Genomic DNA, 22682 nt, shown 5'->3' on the forward strand with positions numbered 1-22682 from the left:
ATCCATCGCGCTCTTTAAGATCACTAAATTCAAGGCTTTTGGTCATACCTAGGATCTCCAGATCCACCAAAGGAGGGAGATCATTTTCACATTTAGCTCCAAAACTCTGGAATAGTCTTCCTGATACTGTTCGTTGCTCAGACTCGCTCTCCCAGTTTAAAACTAGATTAAAGACGCATCTCTTCAGCCAGGCATTCATATAATATTTTTAATCTTACAGTTAAATCTGGCCTCTAGTTCATAAACGCCAGAGGAGAACTGGCCCCCGACTGAGCCTGGGTTCTCCCAAGGTTTTTTTTTCTCCATTAGGTCACTTGATGGAGTTTTTCGGTTCCTTGCCACTGTTGCCTTTGGCTTGCTCAGTTGGGGATATTTAATTAATTTAATCAATCAATAATACTATTGATCAGCCTTACCAAACATGGACGTTTTTTCCACTAGAAACAACCTTGTTGTGTTATTTTGATTTAAAAATGTGAAGCTGCTTTGATACATTCTGTATTGTGAAAAGCGCTATAAAAATATACTTGACTTGACTTGACAGTGGAGAACTGGGTCACAGAACTAAATCAAAAACACTATGAAACACGGGCAACAGATCATCCATGTAACACCAGCGGTTTAGTCAAACATTTTCTGAAAAGACACGGTCACTTTATATGATGAACAGATTGAAATTAGGCTCTCAGATTTTTATTTGTGTTTTGAAGATGAACAAAAGTCTTACAGGTTTGGAACGACATTAGGGTGAGTAATTAATGGTAAATGGTAAATGGACTGCATTTATATAGCGCTTTCACAGACCCAATGGCCACCAAAGCGCTTTACAATATTGCCTCACATTCACCCATTCACTCACTCATTCATACACCGACGACGGTGTCAGCCATGCAAGGCGATCCAGCTCGTCGGGAGTGACAGCATTTTTGGCTGAACTTTCCCTTTAAGTATTTCTAGTTAACCAAGCTTTTCACCAAATTAACAAAATTAATCTAGATGATATAGTACTCTAATGAAAAACTCCATATTTATTCTAGTTATTTTAGTGAATAAAGTTTTAAATATGGATATTTTTCTTACTAGACCACATTGCTTCACTTCAGAAGGCCTTTATTAACCCCCACAGAACAGTGTGGATGCACTTTGGTGGACTTCAAACATAAACAAAACATTTTTTCTCTGATTGTATTCATCTGAAAGAAGAATGTATTTGACATGAAAACGAATGTTGATCGTTTGAAAAAAAATTTCATATGAGTGTGAAGGCTTGATAAATGTTTAAATGTCTTATCACACTGAGTACAGTATTACGGCTTCTCTCCAGTATGAACTCGCTCATGTAGTTTCAGGTGTCCAGAATAAATGAAACTCTTGTCACAATGTGAGCACTTGAATGTTCTTTCTTTAGTATGAGTTCTTTGGTGCCGTCTCAGATGGTCAGCTCTAGTAAAGCCTTTCCCACATTTAAAGCACACATGATCTTTCACTCCATTATGTGTTGTCTGGTGCAGTTTAAAACTGCTCGGTCGTGAAAAACTCTTTCCACAGAGAGAACACACATAAGGCTTCTCATCTGAATGAACTATCAGGTGTTGTTTTAGAATTGATGACGAATTAAAATATTTCCCACACTGATCACAGTTGAATGGCTTTTCCCCAGAGTGATGGAGCAGATGAACACTGAGACCTGATGCATCTTTGAAACTCTTCTCACACTGAGTGCAGTAGTACGGCTTCTCTCCAGTATGAACTCGCTCGTGTGATTTCAGGTGTCCAGAATGAATGAAGCTTTTGTCACAATATGAGCACTTGTAAGGTTTTTCTCCAGTATGAGTTCTTTGGTGCCGTTCCAGATATTGAGCTGCTATAAAGCTCTTCCCACATTTAAAGCACACGTGACTTTTCACTCCATTATGTATTTTCTGGTGCAGTTTAAAACTGTTCAGCCGTGAAAAACTCTTTCCACAGAGAGAACACACATAAGGCTTCTCATCTGAATGAACTATCAGGTGTTGTTTTAGACTTGATGATGAAATAAAATCTTTCCCACACTGATCACAGTTAAATGTTTTTTCTACAGAGTGACGGAGCCGATGAATACAGAGACTTGATGCTTGAGTAAAACTCTTTCCACACTGAGTGCATGTATACGGTTTCTCTCCAGTGTGAATTCTTATGTGCTTCTTAAGGTTTCCTTTATTCTGGAAACTCTTTCCACACTGAGAGCAGGAGTGCAGCTTTATGGCTTTTGTTCCTTGAGTTTGTAAGTCGCAGTGTTTCTTCACGTCATTTAGTTTCTTTCTTTGCTCCTTCACTTCCATCTGGTCTAAAATAAACATATTAATCAGTTAGAATCAGTTCAATGAGGTTAAATGTGAGAATTAAAAACACTTAGCAAGCAGAAAACAAGACACCTATCTGTATAAAGTATATTTAATGTGCAAAGTTCGGTTCTGTCATTCACTTGTTAATGTGATTAAAACTGGGTTATGATAATTTAGATGCATTTCTCTATCATTTGTCATCCATATTTCAGAGCTACTAAAGCAGTCAACAATGAAGAATCAAGAATGGACACCAACCTATTTGTTCCTCAGTATCTTCATGTTTTATTCTGGATGGTTCTGGATCACTCATGTCTTCAATCTCCTCTTTAATAAGCTCCATCTTTAACAGTCACACAGATTTCAGCTGCTACTCCTGGAGTTTGTCCTTCTCTTGTAGGATGATGGGAATATTCCCAGTATTTATTGGTGAATTGTTGTGGGAGGGGCTTCACTGCAGGTGTGAACGGTGATCACTGTGTGATACTGACGCCCACAGGACCAGATCTGGAAAAAATCAAAGATGAGTTACTGAATTTATTCTGGATTACTTTAACGGCAAAACACATATGGTGTCTTTGATTTGGTTCAAATATAGAGCATTTTGATGGTTACATATTAGTAGCATATAAAACAACTGTAGGTTGATAATTTTTAAAAACCCAGGATATAATAAGGATGAAACAGGTTCTATTATTCAATTAATATCTAAACTAATCAGAAATATAACATAAAAAGACAACAGAAATCAACCATCGATTAAGTGACTGAGAATGATGCACAAAAAGAAATAAACAAACACTTGACCATCAAAATGTGGATAACAAGTACAATACAATATGATGATAATTTAAATGTATTTTCAGAATAATTAATTAATAATATATTGCTGGTTATTTAATTTAATATTGCCGCTAACAGTTGAACAAAACCTCAAAAATCTGGTGAATTGTTGTGAGGGACACCAGATCTGCCAAATTCAAGGTTACAGAGTTTATACTGAAATACTGTAATCTTTACACTTCTTAATTTAAATGACCATGTGTGCTTGATTTTAGAAATATAGAGCATTTTGATATGGTTATATTAGTAGCATTTAAAAAGGCTCTATATTAAGGTTGTTCATTTTTATGTGACTTTATAAGGATGAAACAAGTCACAAGTTAAATTAATCAATTAATATATGAATTAAACAGGAATCTAACATAGATAACAGAAATCATGCACAATATGCCAATACACACTGAATAGTGGCTGATCAAAAATAATGACTATATTTAATTCTCTGTACGTTACACTATGAACAATGTACATTTAGGCAACACAAACACATATTCTTACATGATAAATATAACATCTCTGACCTGCAGACTGGAAATATACGACATCCGAAGAAAATATTCCACATTTATCCTTCATTCACGATCGTTAACAGCGTCACTTCAACTGGTTAAAGTTTCAGCGCTCGTCTCGTGTCTCTCGCGCTTCTCTCTTTTATTGCATTAACAAGGACAGTAATATAACATACACTTACAGGGGATCCCAACGTGTTCGAATGTTACATTCATAATAGCGTCTAAGGAAACAACAAAAAGAAAGATAGAGAGAGAAGAAATGGACACAGCGACCCCATAGAATTCTTCTTCTTCTTCTATGGATTTATTGTGGGGCGCATATCAACTTATGGTGCATACCGCCGCCACCTGTGCTGGCTTGTGAAGTGATTTCAGTCTAGATGTAGGCTATGTTCAAATATGTCTATTCCTAAGGCTAAGACCACTATACTTAATGAATTTTATAACTGACCTTACAATTTTCCCGATCCTTGTTTTGTGTATGTTGTTGATTGTAAATTCTTTGCATCCCATTCCATGTAGCTCTCTTATTAACTCATTCCTTTCCTGTTCATACCAGGGACAAAATAATAACATATGCTCAACTGTTTCTTTTACTTGGCATATTTCGCATAATCCTGTACCATGTTTCCCGATAATATGAAGTGTAGAATTAAGTTTTGTATGTCCCTTCCTTATAGTCTTGTTAAAATAACCTGGTCATCTCTACTTAAATTTTGGGTCAATATACGTTGTCTTACAGTATTAAGTATATTATAAAAATGTCTTCCTGTTTCTTTCCAATTCATTCCAATTTCTTTGCCATTTCTAGCTGCAAGCTTCTTAATGATAGGCTACTTTTTCCTTCCATCCTACTTAATGCAAATGTAGTAGGATGTTCAGTTTAAGTGATTTATTTAGCCATTTTATCAGATCTTTCATTTCCTGGTATATCAGCATGTGCTGGTACCCAAACAAATTGAATTATTGTTCCAGCTTGCCATAATCTATACATAATATTCAATATTTCTATATAGATATCATATCTAACTGTTTGATATGTTTGTATACAAACGGCTTAAGTGATGCCATTGAATCTGAACAAATCACAACTTTACTTAGCATCACTTCTTCCACCCAACTAAGTGTCATCTGAATTGCCACCAATTCTGCGGTATACACTGAAGTCCCATCTGTTAATCTCCCAAATTTTTCTATTTTAAATTCTGGAACATAAAATGCTGATCCAGTATGACCCATCTCTGGATTTCTTGATCCATCTGTGTATATTGGAAGAAATGCATAATAAACTGTTCTGATATATTCAATTCTTAATGTCAATTTGTGACCCCATAGATTTCAACAGAGAAAAGTGAAGTCAATTAGAAGCTCTCACTTCCTGGGGGTCGAGCGTACTGCGCAGACTCAAACTGAGCTTGACGACGTAGATGTGACGTGAGCAACCCGTTTGTCTTCTAGTAGCTGTGCCAAGAGAAATCTGAATCATTCCCTTCCGAAACTTGCAGAGACGGAGATCGTGAGTAGGAGGTGTCCATGAGCTAGGAGCAGGAGAAACTTTTGCTAAGTATTCTGATTAATTACTTTGTCATATTGCCTTCACGTCCCCCCGATTGCCCGCGAGCTTCTCCTCCTGTCCATACGGTAATCTCTCTACTGTGCGACAGAGAGTCGTGTGGTTATGATGCAATCGTTAGCCTATTTTTACAAAAACTGCTTCTACGGGACCATAACGTAAGATGCAAGGTAATGGAGCCTTTTATACATTGTCGTGTTTTTTTAGAAATAAATAATGGACAAATGGAGTCTTTAAACGCCTCAGATGTAAAGTTATTCACTGTCAAAGTGAATGGGAGTCAGTGGAATGCTAACAGCAGGTGATGGCTTGCTAACCAATGGCGGCCCCCGGGGAAGGTACGCTTTCTGGGTGCTGGATTACCCCCTTGAGAAGAAAGAAAACAAAACTATAGAGAGACTCTTGCTCATTTTCTGTATTTGTAGTTTCTATGAATGTTTTGTGAATTGTTATTATTGTTTTGGTAGACTATCCCTTATCTATATTGCCTTGCTTTACTTTGAATTTACTGTCTTATCTATTTATTTATTTTATTTTATTGTGCTTGATACATGTATCCCCTGTGCTTTTTGCTCAATAATAATAATAAAAAAACATTTAAAAAAAGGGCTCTTGCACTTCTCTCTTCTGCGCATGCTCAGGTGTAATGTTTCTTAAAGGGGCCGCATTCAGTAAATCACATCTCCACTCTGTTATGGACCAAATCCACTATTATAATAATTAATAATGCACAATAATACATGTAATATATGGATTCAACAATATATTCACATTTACTCAATTACAGTTACAGTTTTTCTACATTTCTCCCTTATTATGTAATTGTAGCCTAATTATAGTCTTCTTCTGAATACATGCATAGATGTACAGCAGTGGCGAGGCCAGAATCTTTAAAGTGAGCGGAGCTTAATGTTAAATGTGATTTATTATCAGCCAACAGATTCATGAAAACAGCTAAATCCATTTATAAATAAAATAGCCAGTGAACAGAATAAGAACAAACACGAAGGTAAATAATCATAGGAGGTGTGTGTGTGTAAGGCTGAACAAGAGTTCTCACTCAAACCACTGCCAGCTGAAGCTTTTGATTGCTTTTAGAGAGAAAAACTGCTCATAACTGCTGGTCTAGGATCAGTTTTCTCCATAATAATAGCATAATGGCGATTGCCTCAATCTGTTGACACTAATGACCTCACCATAATTAATGAGGTGAAAACAGGGAACTAGACCGTATTCAGAGCAGCGCCATGACAGGAATGAAAGCGAGGCTGTGAAGAATAGACTCACCGTGTTTTAAATGGCATCCTCTGTACAAAGCTTTATAAAACTCCTAGATTACTGTAAGGGGATAATACAGTTAAAGACCCAGAACCAGATATGATGAATGAAGACCTGGAGTCAATACAGTCAAATGAAGAAACGTCACTGAAGATAGTTTGTAGTTTCATCAGGCCGAAGGAGTTCGTAGGCCACTCTGTTACAGTTACAAAAATCACAGCAATTACACCTTCACAAAGATCTAAGCTACGTCCTTGATTCAGCCCAGCTAACAGGGAACGTTCCCATAACTTTCACTGATGTAATGTAAAAGTTATGTAAATGTTAGTAAAAAACTTTTCCTGAAATAATGTTTCTGGAACGTTCTGGAATAGAGTTAAAATACATTCTCGTAACATTGAGAGAAAAAAGTTCTTAAAACAATTTTTTTAGAGCGTCCTTGTGATGTTATTTGTTCTTGACTGATGTTCTCAAAATGTTAAGTGAAAACGTTCTTATAACAACGTTCATGGAACGTTCTTGTGATGTTCTGATAATGTTGAGCAAAAACGTTCTTAGAACAGCAAATGATTAGTTCGTCACTCGAGTCTCGAGTTCGGGTTCGGCCGGGTCTTTATATCGCCTATATATATATGCACTCTCTGGGCTAAGCTGTGGGATCTGCTACCACTGGAACAGACTCGGGAACTACTCTCACTGGGACTGTTTCGGGAACTACTCTCACTGGAACAGACTCGGGAACTTCTCTCACTGGAACTGATTCGGGAACTACTCTCACTGGAACTGATTCGGGAACTACTCTCACTGGAACGGACTCGGGAACGAACTACTCTCACTGGAACAGACTCGGGAACTACTCTCACTGGAACGGACTCGGGAACTACTCTCACTGGAACGGACTCGGGAACTACTCTCACTGGAACGGACTCGGGAACTACTCGGGAACTACTCTCATTGGAATGGACTCGGGAACGAACTACTCTCACTGGAACGGACTCGGGAACTACTCTCACTGGAACAGACTCGGGAACTACTCTCACTGGAACGGACTCGGGAACTACTCTCACTGGAACGGACTCGGGAACTACTCTCACTGGAACGGACTCGGGAACTACTCTCACTGGAACGGACTCGGGAACGAACTACTCTCACTGGAACGGACTCGGGAACTACTCTCACTGGAACAGACTCGGGAACTACTCTCACTGGAACGGACTCGGGAACTACTCTCACTGGAACGGACTCGGGAACTACTCTCACTGGAACGGACTCGGGAACTACTCGGGAACTACTCTCACTGGAACGGACTCGGGAACGAACTACTCTCACTGGAACGGACTCGGGAACGAACTACTCTCACTGGAACGGACTCGGGAACTACTCTCACTGGAACTGATTCGGGAACTACTCTCACTGGAACGGACTCGGGAACTACTCTCACTGGAACGGATTCGGGAACTACTCTCACTGGAACGGACTCGGGAACTACTCTCACTGGAACGGACTCGGGAACTACTCTCACTGGAACGGACTCGGGAACTACTCTCACTGGCACGGACTCGGGAACTACTCTCACTGGAACGGACTCGGGAACTACTCACACTGGAACGGACTCGGGAACTACTCTCACTGGAACGGACTCGGGAACTACTCTCACTGGAACGGACTCGAGAACTACTCTCACTGGAACGGACTCGGGAACTACTCTCACTGGAACGGACTCGGGAACTACTCTCACTGGAACGGACTCGGGAACTACTCGGGAACTACTCTCACTGGAACGGACTCGGGAACGAACTACTCTCACTGGAACGGACTCGGGAACTACTCTCACTGGAACGGACTCGGGAACGAATCTCACTGGAAGGGACTCGGGAACGAATCTCACTGGAACGGACTCGGGAACGAACTACTCTCACTGGAACGGACTCGGGAACTACTCTCACTGGAACTGATTCGGGAACTACTCTCACTGGAACGGACTCGGGAACTACTCTCACTGGAACTGATTCGGGAACTACTCTCACTGGAACGGACTCGGGAACTACTCTCACTGGAACGGATTCGGGAACTACTCTCACTGGAACGGACTCGGGAACTACTCTCACTGGAACGGACTCGGGAACTACTCTCACTGGAACGGACTCGGGAACTACTCTCACTGGAACAGACTCGGGAACTACTCTCACTGGAACGGACTCGGGAACTACTCTCACTGGAACGGACTCGGGAACTACTCTCACTGGAACGGACTCGGGAACTACTCGGGAACTACTCTCACTGGAACGGACTCGGGAACGAACTACTCTCACTGGAACGGACTCGGGAACGAATCTCACTGGAACGGACTCGGGAACGAATCTCACTGGAACGGACTCGGGAACGAACTACTCTCACTGGAACGGACTCGGGAACTACTCTCACTGGAACTGATTCGGGAACTACTCTCACTGGAACGGACTCGGGAACTACTCTCACTGGAACGGATTCGGGAACTACTCTCACTGGAACGGACTCGGGAACTACTCTCACTGGAACGGACTCGGGAACTACTCTCACTGGAACGGACTCGGGAACTACTCTCACTGGCACGGACTCGGGAACTACTCTCACTGGAACGGACTCGGGAACTACTCACACTGGAACGGACTCGGGAATCTGCTCTCTCTCTGTGTTCAGTGTCTCGGTCCGCTTGTTTGGTGGCACCAGATGGCAGCGTTCTCACTTGTTCAAATGAAACGCACTAACTGAACAATCCCACCAGGGTTTGTTTTAATCAAACCAAATTCGACGAGGAAGAAGACGAAATAAACTTGCATTCTAAACTACTTAGAACACTATCTAAGGCTGCATCGAAAGGTAATTTCGCGTCTGATGCCATGCTGGATTCATAGATATAAACAAACTGCTTCGGTGTGTCGCATAGACGTCGTCATCGTCTTGCTGCTCCCTCTCCGTTCTGTGATTGGTTCCCTTTTTGAGGGGAAAATCTGGTCCATGGTGTCCAGGCTGCCTAGCAGCGTTCGAATAAAATCGCGCTGCTCACAAGGCAGCATGGAGAAACCCAGGCTATATGAATCCAGCTGTTGCGTAACGTGGTGGTGGAAACCGCATGAAGGAGAACGATAATAAAGGTCTTTAATGACAAAACCACACTTAACATTAATGAGAACAGAGAAGACTGAGGGAGAACACAGTGTCTAAATACACAGAGCAAACAAAAGGATGATTAACAGGACATTGAGTGTATGATATGATTAATTAGACAGACAGTGGAGAACTGGGTCACAGAACTAAACCAAAAACACTATGAAACATGGGCAACAGATCATCCATGTAACACCAGCGTTTTACTCAAAACATTTCTGAAAAGACACGGTCACTTTATATGACGAACAGATTGAAATTAGGCTCTCAGATGTAATAAAATTTCTGTTTTTTATTTGTGTTTTGAAGATAAACAAAAGTCTTACAGGTTTGGAACGACATTAGGGTGAGTAATTAATGACAGAATTTTTTTATTTTTTTTATTACAAGACCACATTGCTTCACTTCAGAAGGCCTTTATTAACCCCCACAGAACAGTGTGGATGCACTTTGTTGGACTTCAAAACATAAAACATTTTTTTATATATACATCTCTGATTGTATTCTTCTGAAAGAAGACTGTATTTGACATGAAAACGAATGTTGATCACTTGAAAAAAAAATTTTCATATGAGTGTGAAGGCTTGATAAATGTTTAAATGTCTTCTCACACTGAGTACAGTATTACGGCTTCTCTCCAGTATGAACTCGCTCGTGTAGTTTCAGGTGTCCAGAATAAATGAAACTCTTGTCACAATATGAGCACTTGTAAGGCCTTTCTCCAGTATGAGTTATTTGGTGCCGTTTAAGTTGGCCAACTGTAATAAAGCTCTTCCCACAGTCAGAACACACATGGTCTTTCACTGCATCATGTGTTTTCTGGTGCAGTTTAAAACTGTTAAGCCATGAAAAACTCTTTCCACAGAGAGAACACACATAAGGCCTCTCATCTGAATGAACTATCATGTGTGATTTTAAACTTGATGATGAAATAAAATCTTTACCACACTGATCACAGTTAAATGGCTTTTCCCCAGAGTGACGGAGCAGATGAACACTGAGACCTGATGCATGAGTAAAACTCTCTCCACACTGAGTACAGTAGTACGGCTTCTCTCCGGTATGATCTCGCTCGTGTGATTTCAGGTGTCCAGAATGAGCAAAACTCTTGTCACAATATGAGCACTTGTAAGGTTTTTCTCCAGTATGAGTTCTTTGATGCAGTTTCAGATAGGCAGCTGTAGTAAAGCCCTTCCCACATTTAAAGCACACATGATCTTTCACTCCATTATGTGTTTTCTGGTGCAGTTTAAAACTGTCCATCCGTGAAAAACTCTTTTCACAGAGAGAACACACATAAGGCCTCTCATCTGAATGAATTATCAGGTGTTGTTTTAGATTTGATGACGAATTAAAATCTTTACCACACTGATCACAGTTAAATGGTTTTTCTCCAGAGTGAATACGCAGATGTTTACTGAGAGTTGATGCTCGAGTAAAACTCTTTCCACACTGAGGGCATGTATACGGTTTCTCTCCAGTGTGACTACTCATGTGTGTCTTAAGGTTTCCTTTCCTTTGGAAACTCTTTCCACACTGAGAGCAGAAGTGCAGCTTTTTGCCTTTTGTTCCTTGAGTTTTGAAGTCGCAGTGTTTCTTTACGTCATTTAGTTTCTGTCTTTGCTCCGTCACTTCCATCTGGTCTAAAATAAACATATTAATCAGTTATAATCAGTTCAATGAGGTTAAATGTGAGAATTAAAAACACTTAGCAAGCAGAAAACAAGAAACCTGTCTGTATAAAGTATCTTCAATCTTTAATGTGCAAAGTTCGGTTCTGTCATTCACTAATTAATGCAATTAAAACTGGGTTATGATCATTTAGATGCATTTCTCTATCATTTGTAATCATATATCAGAGCTACTAAAGCAATCAACAATGAAGAATCAAGAATGGACACCAACCTGTTTGTTCCTCAGTATCTTCATGTTTTATTCTGGATGGTTCTGGATCACTCATGTCTTCAATCTCCTCTTTAATAAACTCCATCTTTAACAGTCACACAGATTTCAGCTGCTACTCCTGGAGTTTGTCCTTCTCTTGTAGGATGATGGGGATATTCCCAGTATTTATTGGTGAATTGTTGTGGGAGGGGCTTCACTGCAGGTGTGAACTGTGATCACTGTGTGATACTGACGCCCACAGGACCAGATCTGGAAAAATCAAAGATAAGTTACTGAATTGATACTGGATTACTTTAATTACATTTAAATTAAATGAACATATGTTTTCTGTCAGGAATGTGGGTATCCTTCATGTTGTTTTTATAAAAAATGGCACATAGCCACACTTTTGATGTTCCCGGTCAAAAATGACCGGCCTACAAAAAATAGCTTATAAACCACTTGTTAGGCTATATTATCAAAAAGTGTGACTTATGTGCCATTTTGTACAAATTTTTGTAAAAATTCCTGGTGAAAAAATTTAAGTATACTAGTGTGATCAACAGTGCCAATTTTCTTCATATTTTATTTAATATATCCAAAATGATTCAAAAATAATGCTTTTTTTTTACTCAAAAAATTAGATTCCTACTCTCAGATAAATGAGGCCTACGATTAATCAGATGCAAATAGAAATATAAAACCAGTCCAAATTGAAAGAAAACAAGTTGACAAAAAGATTGAATCCAATATTGGGTGATGATATAGCATAAAAAGAGATTTATTAGCTATTTGTATAGGTCCGGGAACATCAATAGTGTTATAGGGTTTTGAACCCTATATAACAAGGGATATTTTTATACAAGTTAGACATTAATTGCATTTAAAACAAGGTTTGTTTAATTCTTGTCCGAAGTCTGACCGAAATAACAGAGCCATAATGTTTAACTGAGCCGCTGAAAACCCTCTTTGTCTCCAAAAGTTCCTCGTTTTCACCTCATTCATTATGGTGATGTCGGACTCTGAGATCTTCTGTAAAGTGGAACATTAAGCACATTTAATTGGTGTCAATAGACTAAAACAGAGTCTGTGGAAAGACTCTCTGCCAACATATTATTACACTCTAATTAAAAATAAACCGGAACACACAACGCATTACTTTACATTAGTAACGTTACTTAAACACATAAACTCTGGAGCTGTTTAATGTCAAACTCTGTAATCTGGTAACATCTCTCACCTGCAGACTGGAAATATACGGCATCCGAAGACAATATTCCACATTTGTCCTTCATTCACGATCATTAACAGCGTCACTTTCAGCCTCGACTGGTGAAAGTTTCAGCTCATCTCGTGTGTCTCGCGCTTCTCTTTTCTGCGCATCCTCAGTGCGCGCGGTGTCATGTTTCTTATAGGGGCCGCATGTTAAAGTGAGCCTATTGACCCTTTTCACATTTCCTGGATTCTCATGAGCAGAAGTTGTCATAGTTGGGTAAACTTCTCAAGCAGTGAATGGTGAGAGAATACATTTTAAAAAAAATTTTGTGTGTTCCCATTTGCTCAAATAGCAAAATAAAAACTCCTCAATACTGTTTTCACAACTTTCATAAAAAGGGAACAAACGAGAGACTGATAACAGCAGTCAGAAGAGAGAAAGATGTCAATTTTACCATCACTCCCACAGCCGCTGTATTAAAAACTAGGGGTTCAACAGGCTAGTCAACTGTAATGCTCTGCCATGACGCTTTAAAGGGATAGTTCACTTTGAAATTAATTTTTGGTATGTTTTAGCTTACCTCAAGGGCATCCAAGATGTAGGTGTCTTTTTTTCCGCAGTAGTTTCAATTTTGATATTTTTAGGTCAAACCGTTCTTGTCTGTCAGTCATATAATGCAGGTCTATGGTCACTGTCTCAAAGAGCATGCACAGAGTCCAAATTAAAACAATTCCCCATCGTAAGTACACATTGATGGCCTAAGACACGAAACGAGCGGTTTGTGTGAGAAAACGAACAGTATTTATATCTTTGTTACCTCTTGTACACAGCCGCGTCCAAGTGATCTGAGAGCGCGGGCGGGTATAGATATATACAATAGAAGTGGCCTTGGCTACTGCAGTTCATTGGAACGAAACCGTAGCCAAGGCGACTTCTAATGTACGACCCTTATTATACTTGTGAGCGGCACATATGAGGTGTTTCTGGGTGTTTCTCCCTCATTTCTGCTTCGAGGTCTTGATTGTGGCATTTATTTGAGGTTTAGAATCCATTATTTCTGTAATTCTTTTGTCTTATATGAATTTAATAAATAACTCTGTCTCGTATTCTGTCCAAACACACCGCGTCATCTACGTCAGCTGACAGTTAGCCATTGCAGTTTCGCGAAATATTTCTTTTTCGAATTGCCTGAAAAACCACCTCATGTGAGCATAAAAACTTTTTTGCGATAAATGGGAGTTTTTGCGAAATTGACATGTTTCCATTGGGCGTATTTTCAATTCGCAATTTCAAATTGCGCAATTTGAAGGGTAATGGAAACGCGGCTACTGACTAGTCGACGTCGATTCAATTTTAATCACACAAACGGCGACTTTGCCAAAAAAACTCTGAAGTTGTTAAACCCCTATTAGAAACCCCCTTTACAGCAGTCAGGAATTGTCCAATGAAGACAAGGGTGATTATAAAAATTGCACAAGGTTTATTAAATAAATTAAAAGGAGGAACTTGTACAAAACTGGAATTTAACGACACACAGCTGTGATTATAATCAGTGTCCATATAAACTAATGATAGGTGGGAAACTAAGACAAAGGAACACATGTGACTGAAAAGAGAACAAACTATGGTCATGGAATATCAGCTGTTAAGCAAAGTTTCCTGCCAGTCCTGTTCTCTCTATTGTAAGGTAAATGAGTCAGATTACTGAGACTCTCACCCATTGTCTATAATGGCTCTTGGAGCCCCTGTCCCAGTCTTTGAATAGTTATGCTGATTGGATTAGGATTGGTAACACTCATGGATAAACATGGATACTTGTCATTTGCATGCTTTGTTTAAGGTCATCACCCAGATGCTTTGTCTCCATTTCTAAGCACTGCCCTCTAAAAGTATATAAACTGTACAATGCCTTAGTCAGACTTGATGACTGCAGCTGCGACAGCTCGTGTTCTCAATGAAGAATCCTGCTGAAGATACAACCAACAAGTCTCCTGGTCTTCGCTTCTGAGTTTCCTACAAGGTGTTGTTTTAGACTTGATGACCAATTAAAATCTTTACCTCACTGATCACAGTTAAATCGTTTTTTTTCCAGTGTGAATAAACATATGCTTTTTTAAACCTGTTGCATCTTTGAAACTCTTCTCACACTGAGTACAGATATACGGCTTCTCTCCCGTATGAATTCGCTCGTGTGATTTTAGGCGTCCCAACCGAGCAAAACTCTTGTCACAATATGAGCACTTGTAAGGTTTTTCTCCAGTGTGAATTTGTTGGTGACGTTTCAGACAATCAACTCTAGTAAATCTCTTCCCACATTCACAACACACATGATCTTTCACTTCATTATGTGTTTTCTGGTGTTGTTTAAAACTCTTCATCCGTGGAAAACTCTTTCCACAGAGAGAACACACATAAGGCCTCTCATCTGAATGAACTTTCAGGTGGTCTTTTAGATCTGATGACAAAATAAAATATTTACCGCACTGAACGCAGTTAAAAGTTTTTTTTCCAGAGTGACGGAGAAGATGAACACTGAGACCTGATGCTTGAGAAAAACTCTTTCCACACTGAGGGCATGTATACGGTTTCTCTCCAGTGTGACTTCTTTGGTGCCGTTTCAGTTCACAGGATGCAGTAAAGCTCTTCCCACAGTCACAACACACATGATCTCTCACACCGGTGTGTATTTTCTGATGAAGTTTAAAACTGTCCATCCGTGAAAAACTCTTTCCACAGAAAGAACACAAGTGAGGCTTCTCATCTGAATGAACTTTCAGGTGTTGTATTAGATTTGATGATGAATTAAAACCTTTCCCACACTGATCACACTTGAATGGTTTTTCCCCGGAGTGAATGTGCAGATGAATTTTTAAACCGGTTGCATCTCTGAAAGTCTTCTCACACTGAGTGCATGGATACGGTTTCTCTCCAGTGTGAATTCTTATGTGCTTATTAAGGTTTCCTTTATTCTGGAAACTCTTTCCACACTGAGAGCAGGAGTGCAGCTTATTGGCTTTTGTTCCTTGAGTTTGTAAGTCACAGTGTTTCTTCACGTCATTTAGTTTCTGTCTTTGCTCCGTCACTTCCATCTGGACTAAAATAAATGTATTAATCAGTTAGAATCAGTTCAATGAGGTTAAATGTGAAAATTAAAAACACATAGCAGAAAACAAGACACCTGTCTGTGTATTAAGTATCAGTGACACTTTACAATAAGGTTTCCTTAGCTAACTCATGTAGTTAACATGAACTAACAATGAATACTTCTGCAGCATTTATTAATCTTAGTTGTTGTAATTTCAACATTTACTAATACATTATTAAAATCAAAAGTTGTATTTGTTAAAGGGGTGGAATAATGGCACTTTTTACAAGATGTAAAATAAGTCTATGTTGTCCCCAGAGTATGTACTTGAAGTTTTAGCTCAAAATACCCCACAGATAAGTTTTATAGCATGTTAAAATTGTCCCTTTTTGAGGGTGAGCAAAAACACATTGTTTTGTGTGTGTCCCTTTAAATGCAAATGAGCTGCTGCTCCCGGCGCAGAGGGCGGAGCTACAACAGCTTGTGTGTGTTAGCAACTCCAATTTCCTCAAACACACACGCACTGAAATGTCAGAAACTGTTCTGCCTTTTATGTTTAAAAACTGGAGTGGGACAATAATGGAGAGACTCAAGAAGAAATTAATGCAACAGGACGTTTCTGAATGGTTAGTTGATGAATTTATGTAGCTGATGTTAAGTTAACTATCTTCTATTCATTGATTAGCATATTCTGTCATGATAATCTATAAATCGCTGGTGTGGGAACTGTTGTAAGATGCCATGCTATTGCATTTGTGTTACAGACTGTGTTGAAATAAATGTAAAAAGATGGATGTGACAGCTTGAACAGACTCACAAATGTGCTCGACTACAACAACTCTTCCTCTTCTTAACATGGACTGCATGTTCCTAGGGGCGGGGTTTATGCAAATGTTAGGGTTTGTGATGTCACTAACCCGGGAGGAAGCTCGTGTAGTCTCAATCAGTCGTTTGTTGTGGTCCTTAAAAAGCGATTTCTGTTAAGGAAAAATCTCCCTTTGCTTTGAACTTTGAGCATTGTAACTTTGCAGATGTTGTTTATGCTCAAACAGCGACATTACACACTAACTAAAGTTAGAAAAGTGAAATAATAATCAACCAACCCCTTAAAACATTTGTTAAGTAACATAAACAAACAATGAACAGCTGGAATTTTACTAACTAATATTAACAAAGATTAATAAATACTGTAATAAATGTATTGTTCATGTTAGTTCATGTTAGTTAATACATTAATTAATGTTAAAGGAGAACTCGGTAACTCTAGCGAACTCTAGTCACTTCTTCGCTGATTTTCCCTTTTGTTGTCGCATGTTTTCCCCACGAGCTCCCCCTACAGCTGTGGGGGGGCGTATATTTCACAACACAGTCGTAAAAAACTCACTTGCGGCGGCCTCCTCCCCCTCTCTACCGCTGCTCATGTGCGTTTGTTGTGATCGGAGCAAGCCAACTGTATCGTGTGGAGCTATGTCTACCGAGGTGGGTAATCTGGTGATACATCATACATGCGTGTGTGTTTATGTCGAATTGCCGTAAAGCAATTTGTGGTTCGCGCTCGTTCTCGTTCTAGTTCTCGCTTCTCACGAGACTTCCAATTTCTAACTTGCCGGGACGGTAGTGTTGCAAGTTGCAAGGTTGGTTTTCCACCTGGGAACGCTGGGGGGAGCGGGGAAAGTCACCAATATCACCAGAACAGGTTGTTTAACCATCCAAATGATTTCTAGACAGTTTTATTAAGTGAAAAAAGTTACCAAGTTCTCCTTTAACAAATGAGACCTTATTGTAAAGTGTTACCAAAGTATATTTGATGTGCAAAGTTCGGTTCTGTCATTCACTTGTTAATACAATTAAAACTGGGTTATGATCATTTAGATGCATTTCTCTATCATTTGTCATCCATTTTTCAGAGCAACTAAAGCAGTCAACAATGAAGAATCAAGAATGGACACAAACCTATTTGTTCCTCAATATCTTCACGTTTTATTCTGGATGGTTCTGGATCACTCATGTCTTCAATCTCCACTTTAATAAACTCCATCTTTAACAGTCACACAGATTTCAGCTGCTACTCCTGGAGTTTGTCCTTCTCTTGTAGGATGATGGGAATATTCCCAGTATTTATTGGTGAATTGTTGTGTGAGGGGCTTCACTGCAGGTGTGAACTGTGATCACTGTGTGATACTGATGCCCACAGGACCAGATCTGGAAAAATCAAAGATAAGTTACTGAATTTATACTGGATTACTTTAACAGCAAAACACATATTGTGCTTCAAATATATTTAGTTCAAATATAAAGCATTTTGATGTTACATATTAGTAGTGTACTAAACAGCTCTAGGTTGCTCGTTTTTATGTAACCCAGGATATTATAAGCATGAAATAAGCACAAGTAACAATTCTTCTAAAAATTGTGAAATAATTTCAAAAAAGTTCTGATATTAGAACAAACATGTTTAGGTCACAAAGCTGTTTTGAATCAACGTAAATGTCTGGTAACATCATAAACTGTCAAATAACAATAGACAATTTAAAAAACGTTACAGTTGTTACCAAATAAAAAGTTATAAAAAAATGGTAAACATCACATTTGAGCCTAATAAATTAGTATGTATGTAATGTTAATTAACTTAAAGGGTAACTAAACCCTAAACCAACTTTTTTTAGTTAATGATCTGTAAGAATGGGGCTTTATTAATGCTGTTCATTGATTCGAGTAACTTTTTTGACATTTGGGTATAAAGTGTTTTAATTCTACAATATATGGTGTAAAAACGTCTGAGTGCTGCCCTCTTCAGGTTGAACGGTGGCTACTGCAGTTGAATTTTCCTACTGGATGTTTGCGGTACTATGTGACGTAAGCAGGTTCCAGCTCACCACGACCTTGGTATGAGCTAGCGTAGATTTATCTGTATTGTACAGTGGTCAGGAGGGTACGTAGGTGTAGTGTTGCTGGTTGCAACATCACTGTTGGACTGCATAGCTTTCCAGCAGACTTGAAAATTAGGCGCCAGTGTTTGCATGCACTTGGCCTGGAAGACCGCGAGTGTGAAACCTGCATTTTACGCGGGATTGCTTCTCCAACGCAATAGAGGTGGAAATGGGCTTCTCCACACAGCTCGCGCTGATAAGCGGCGTCTTGATGTGAGTGATCATATATATTTTAATCACAATTTATGGTTAGGCTAAAGTTAATCCTCTGGGGTCGACAAACGCGCCTGCGCATTCTGCTGGATTTTTTCACATAGCGGCAAAACATAAATATGCCTACAGAGAGCGCGCGCTATTGACATCAACTCGATAAACCTCATCAGATGCATGTACTTTACGTCGTCTTGCGACCCTGTGAGTCACTCTCCATTTTAGAGAGTCTGACAGCAGGTCTCAGGTGCACGCCCCCCCCCGCTCACGGTTCGTCCCCTCTATCTCCGCTGGTGTCTGCCCTCTTTTCTAGCATTTTTCAAATATTACCAGTGGGTGGAGTCAGGCTCTGACCAGGGGTTTAGTTACCCTGTAAAGGCAGACAGGCAAATTCTCTCTCTGACAGAAGGTGGCGCTTGTGGAAAAGCAGAAATACAGCGGTTACTCCTGAACACAAGCACTTATAAACACTACTTTATTAGGCATTACTGAGGAAAGATAAAAAGAAGATGCCATCGAAACTATTACGAAGACAATCATTTCCCTTCAGATATACATTAAAATAAAAACTCCTTAGATCTGCACTAATCACATGAATTGTCTATTTCAGTGTCAGAAAGAGAGTTTGCAGGTGTGGTTTCTGTAGCCTTTAGGCCTAATAGTATGTTTAGTCATGTTCTTTGACCTGAGGGGTAAAACATTAAAAACACACCAATAGGTGATTATCACATAAAGTGATGATCCTGTAGTTTGTCTGACACTAATGACGTGCTGGATGTGCCAATTTACAGAAGATCTCAGACATTACCATAATGAATGAGGTGACAACAGGGACTATTGAATGAGATAAAGATGATTTTCAGCAGCTCAGTTAATCGTTACTACTTTCATAAATTACTTTGACAATACAAATTTACAAATATTTGTCTTGCCAATAATGTACTTGAAAATAAACTAACTGGATGAATGGATAGACATTGCTCATTCAAACTCTCTCCACATTAGTACAGTAATAACGTTAGCCTACGGCTAATCTGTTGAACTGAAGCTTTCTTATTTGGTGAATTGTTGTGAGGGACACCAGATCTGCCAAATTCAAGGTTACTGAGTTTATACTGAAATACTTTAATAATTACACTTCTTAAATAAGATTATCATATGATTTTAGGCTTGGTTTTTGAAACAGAGCATTTTGATATGGTTATATATTAGTAGCATTTAAAGTGGCTCTATATGAAGGTTGTTCATTTTTATGTGACTCCAGATTTTATAAGGATGAAACAAGTCACAGGTTAAATTCTTCAATTAATATATGAATTAAATAAAAAATCTAGCAAAGATAACAGCAATCAAACACAATTTCTACAGACTGAATTGTACTGTTTAATTATCTGTACGTTACACTACGAACAATGTACATTTAGGCAACACAAACATTAATTCTTTCATGATAAATATAACATCTCTGACCTGCAGACTGGAAATATACGAAATCCAGAGAAAATAATCCACATTTGTACTTCATTCACGATCATTAACAGCGTCATTTTCAGCTTCAACTGGTGAAAGTTTCAGCGCTCGTCTCGTCTCTCGTGTGTATCTTGTTTCTTCTCTTCTGCGCATGCTCAGTGCGTGCGGTGTCATGTTTCTTAAAGGGGCCGCATTCAGTAAATCACATCTCCGCACTGTTATGAAGCAAGTGTTTCAGTTCTATTCTAAACTATATTCTTCAGATTTTTCCTCAGATGAGTCTTATTTTTTTATTTTATATTTTGTGAAAAAATCCAGAACAATATTGAAGACGTAGGAATGAGAGTATAGTTCCTAGCCATATCAGCCTAGAAAATCGCAACTTTACATTTTCCGTCGGTCTTAGTACATGATGTAACTACAGAAGAGTCAAGTTTTAAATAGGAAAAATATCGAAACTCTTTGTTAATTTTTTTGAGAGAAATGCTAATGGTCTTGTCCGGTTCAATTCATTATGCTAAGCTATGCTAAAAGTGGGACCCCCAGACCCGGAGATCGGCTGAATGGATTCCAAAATGATAAAACTCAACTGTTTCACTCTGGGGGAGTTGTAAAATGAGCCTATTTCCAAAAAAAAAGTGGAGTATCCCTTTAAAGTTGTATGTGATTCAGATCTTAGGATTGAAGAATTGGATTCAGTGGAGAAGATCCCTTTAAACAAATCCCCAGGGAAATATGGACTCACTAATAAAAAGAAAAAAATGTGAGAAATTTGAGAAATCTGTTATTCAGTGGCCTACCCTAAAAGAATGTGTTGAAAAGAAAGAGTTGAAAGTGAAGCAAGGCAAGAAGATATAAGAGTCTTAGACAATCTGAGGCCTATCACTTTGCTTAACACCGATAATAATAAAAAAAAAATTTTTTTTTTTTATTTAAATTTTTTTATAAAGCATTTGATATCATTGAGCATCCCTTTATTTTTAAAACCTTGCAGCATTTTGGTTTTGGATTCATACATTTCATTGAAATGTTATATCAATAGCTCCATAGCTCTGCACAAGATTTCCCATTAAAAGAGGGATTCGTGCGGGATGTGGTAGCTCACCATTATTATCTATAATGGTTGCAGAGCTATCATCTATATTGATTAAAAATACTGGTCAGTTTGCTGACGACAGCAATATTTCCATTTATTTATTTTTTACATTAAATTCCACTAGGCTTACATTCTGTCACATTCATACACTTTTTTCTACGTTGTGACTTTGAATGTACCTCGCAGTGAAACTCTCAGCCTTCCATCAGCAAGTGCTGCTCTATTGGAAACTATTGTTCAAACATAACTTCACGCCTCTCAACACTCCAGTTTGGAATAATAGAAATATAAAGTTTGGCAGAAAATCTGTATATTTTGAGGAATGGAAATCCACAGGGATTTGTGCTGTTGCTCATTTCTTGATAATGGAAATTTGTTACTGTTTAGAGAGTTTTGAGAGAAATTCCAACAGCAGTGTCAATGTTTATAATAGAATTATCAAAGCCATCTCAAATCCTTTAAGATTAATGCTTGAAGAAGACATACGGGAATACATTATTACAAGATTTACAAGATCATACAAGATTATACAGTTGAAATAAAAAAAGGAAAATATTATCTGTTACCCGCCTAAAGCTATGTGAACTTCAACATTTTAAATGAGATTTATCCAACCAATGAATAGAAAAAATTTCAAACAATTTTTTTTTTTTTTTTTTTAAACAAATATTGAAAATTTAGAGCATGTTTTCTTTTTGTTGTGATATGGAGCAACGCTTTTGGAGAGATGTGCAGAACTGTCCAGGGAGGGTGAACTCTCCTCCACCACTCACTGTGAAGTTAATTAGGTTTTTGTATTTGTCCAGGAATAATTATTGTGATTTTGTTACTACTTTCTTGTCATGTCTTGGGAAGTTTTTCATTCATAAGTGCAGATTTAAATTGAAGCCCAACTTTAACCAGTGGATGAATGAGGATAAACTCTTGTGCAAATCTTTAAAATCAGTTAAAAACAAGAAAACCTTCAAATTGATTTCTCTTTTGGATTCATATCATTTAATTTAAAAAGCCCTTATGATTTATTTGTTTTAAATTTTATTTAGTATTTTATTGAATTATTTGTTCGTTTGTTTTATTGTGATCTTTCTGTTTTGTTACTGGCTATGCTAAACCC

The 22682-nt window shown here is 38.5% G+C and overlaps 2 protein-coding genes across 6 annotated transcripts in view; both read right to left on the bottom strand.

Annotated features, from left to right (window-relative positions):
* The window catches only part of LOC309506326 (uncharacterized protein), a 231390-nt gene extending 227372 nt beyond the window's left edge, over nucleotides 1-4018 (bottom strand). The window contains exons 1-3 of one of the 3 annotated variants that reach the window (XM_082180165.1): nucleotides 3689-4017; nucleotides 2583-2831; nucleotides 655-2326 (exon numbers count right to left, since the gene is read on the bottom strand). In XM_082180165.1, the coding sequence (XP_082036291.1) occupies nucleotides 1308-2326; nucleotides 2583-2667 (1104 nt within the window). In that variant the 5' untranslated portion in view covers nucleotides 2668-2831; nucleotides 3689-4017 and the 3' untranslated portion in view covers nucleotides 655-1307. Of the gene's footprint in view, nucleotides 1-654; nucleotides 2327-2582; nucleotides 2832-3665 lie in introns of those variants that run through there. The other 2 variants (XM_082180166.1, XM_082180168.1) reach the window with 2 other exon arrangements.
* Nucleotides 4019-9951: 5933 nt separating this feature from the next.
* Nucleotides 9952-21121, bottom strand: LOC309506345 (uncharacterized protein). Of its 3 annotated transcripts, none has more exons than XM_082180217.1 (3): nucleotides 20473-21121; nucleotides 11583-11831; nucleotides 9952-11320 (listed from the first exon to the last, which is right to left on the bottom strand). In XM_082180217.1, the coding sequence occupies exons 2-3, from the start codon at nucleotides 11665-11667 to the stop codon at nucleotides 10302-10304; spliced, it is 1104 nt and encodes a 367-aa protein (XP_082036343.1). In that variant the 5' UTR covers nucleotides 11668-11831; nucleotides 20473-21121; the 3' UTR covers nucleotides 9952-10301. The 3 variants fall into 3 exon arrangements, with proteins under 3 accessions (XP_082036343.1, XP_082036344.1, XP_082036342.1); XM_082180218.1 differs by lacking the exon at nucleotides 11583-11831 and adding an exon at nucleotides 17816-18064; XM_082180216.1 differs by lacking the exon at nucleotides 20473-21121 and having other exon boundaries at nucleotides 11583-14849.
* Between the last annotated feature and the right edge of the window lie 1561 nt (nucleotides 21122-22682).

This window comes from Leuciscus leuciscus (genome assembly GCF_965113295.1).
Source record: "Leuciscus leuciscus genome assembly, chromosome: 9".
Lineage (NCBI taxonomy): Eukaryota > Metazoa > Chordata > Actinopteri > Cypriniformes > Leuciscidae > Leuciscus > Leuciscus leuciscus.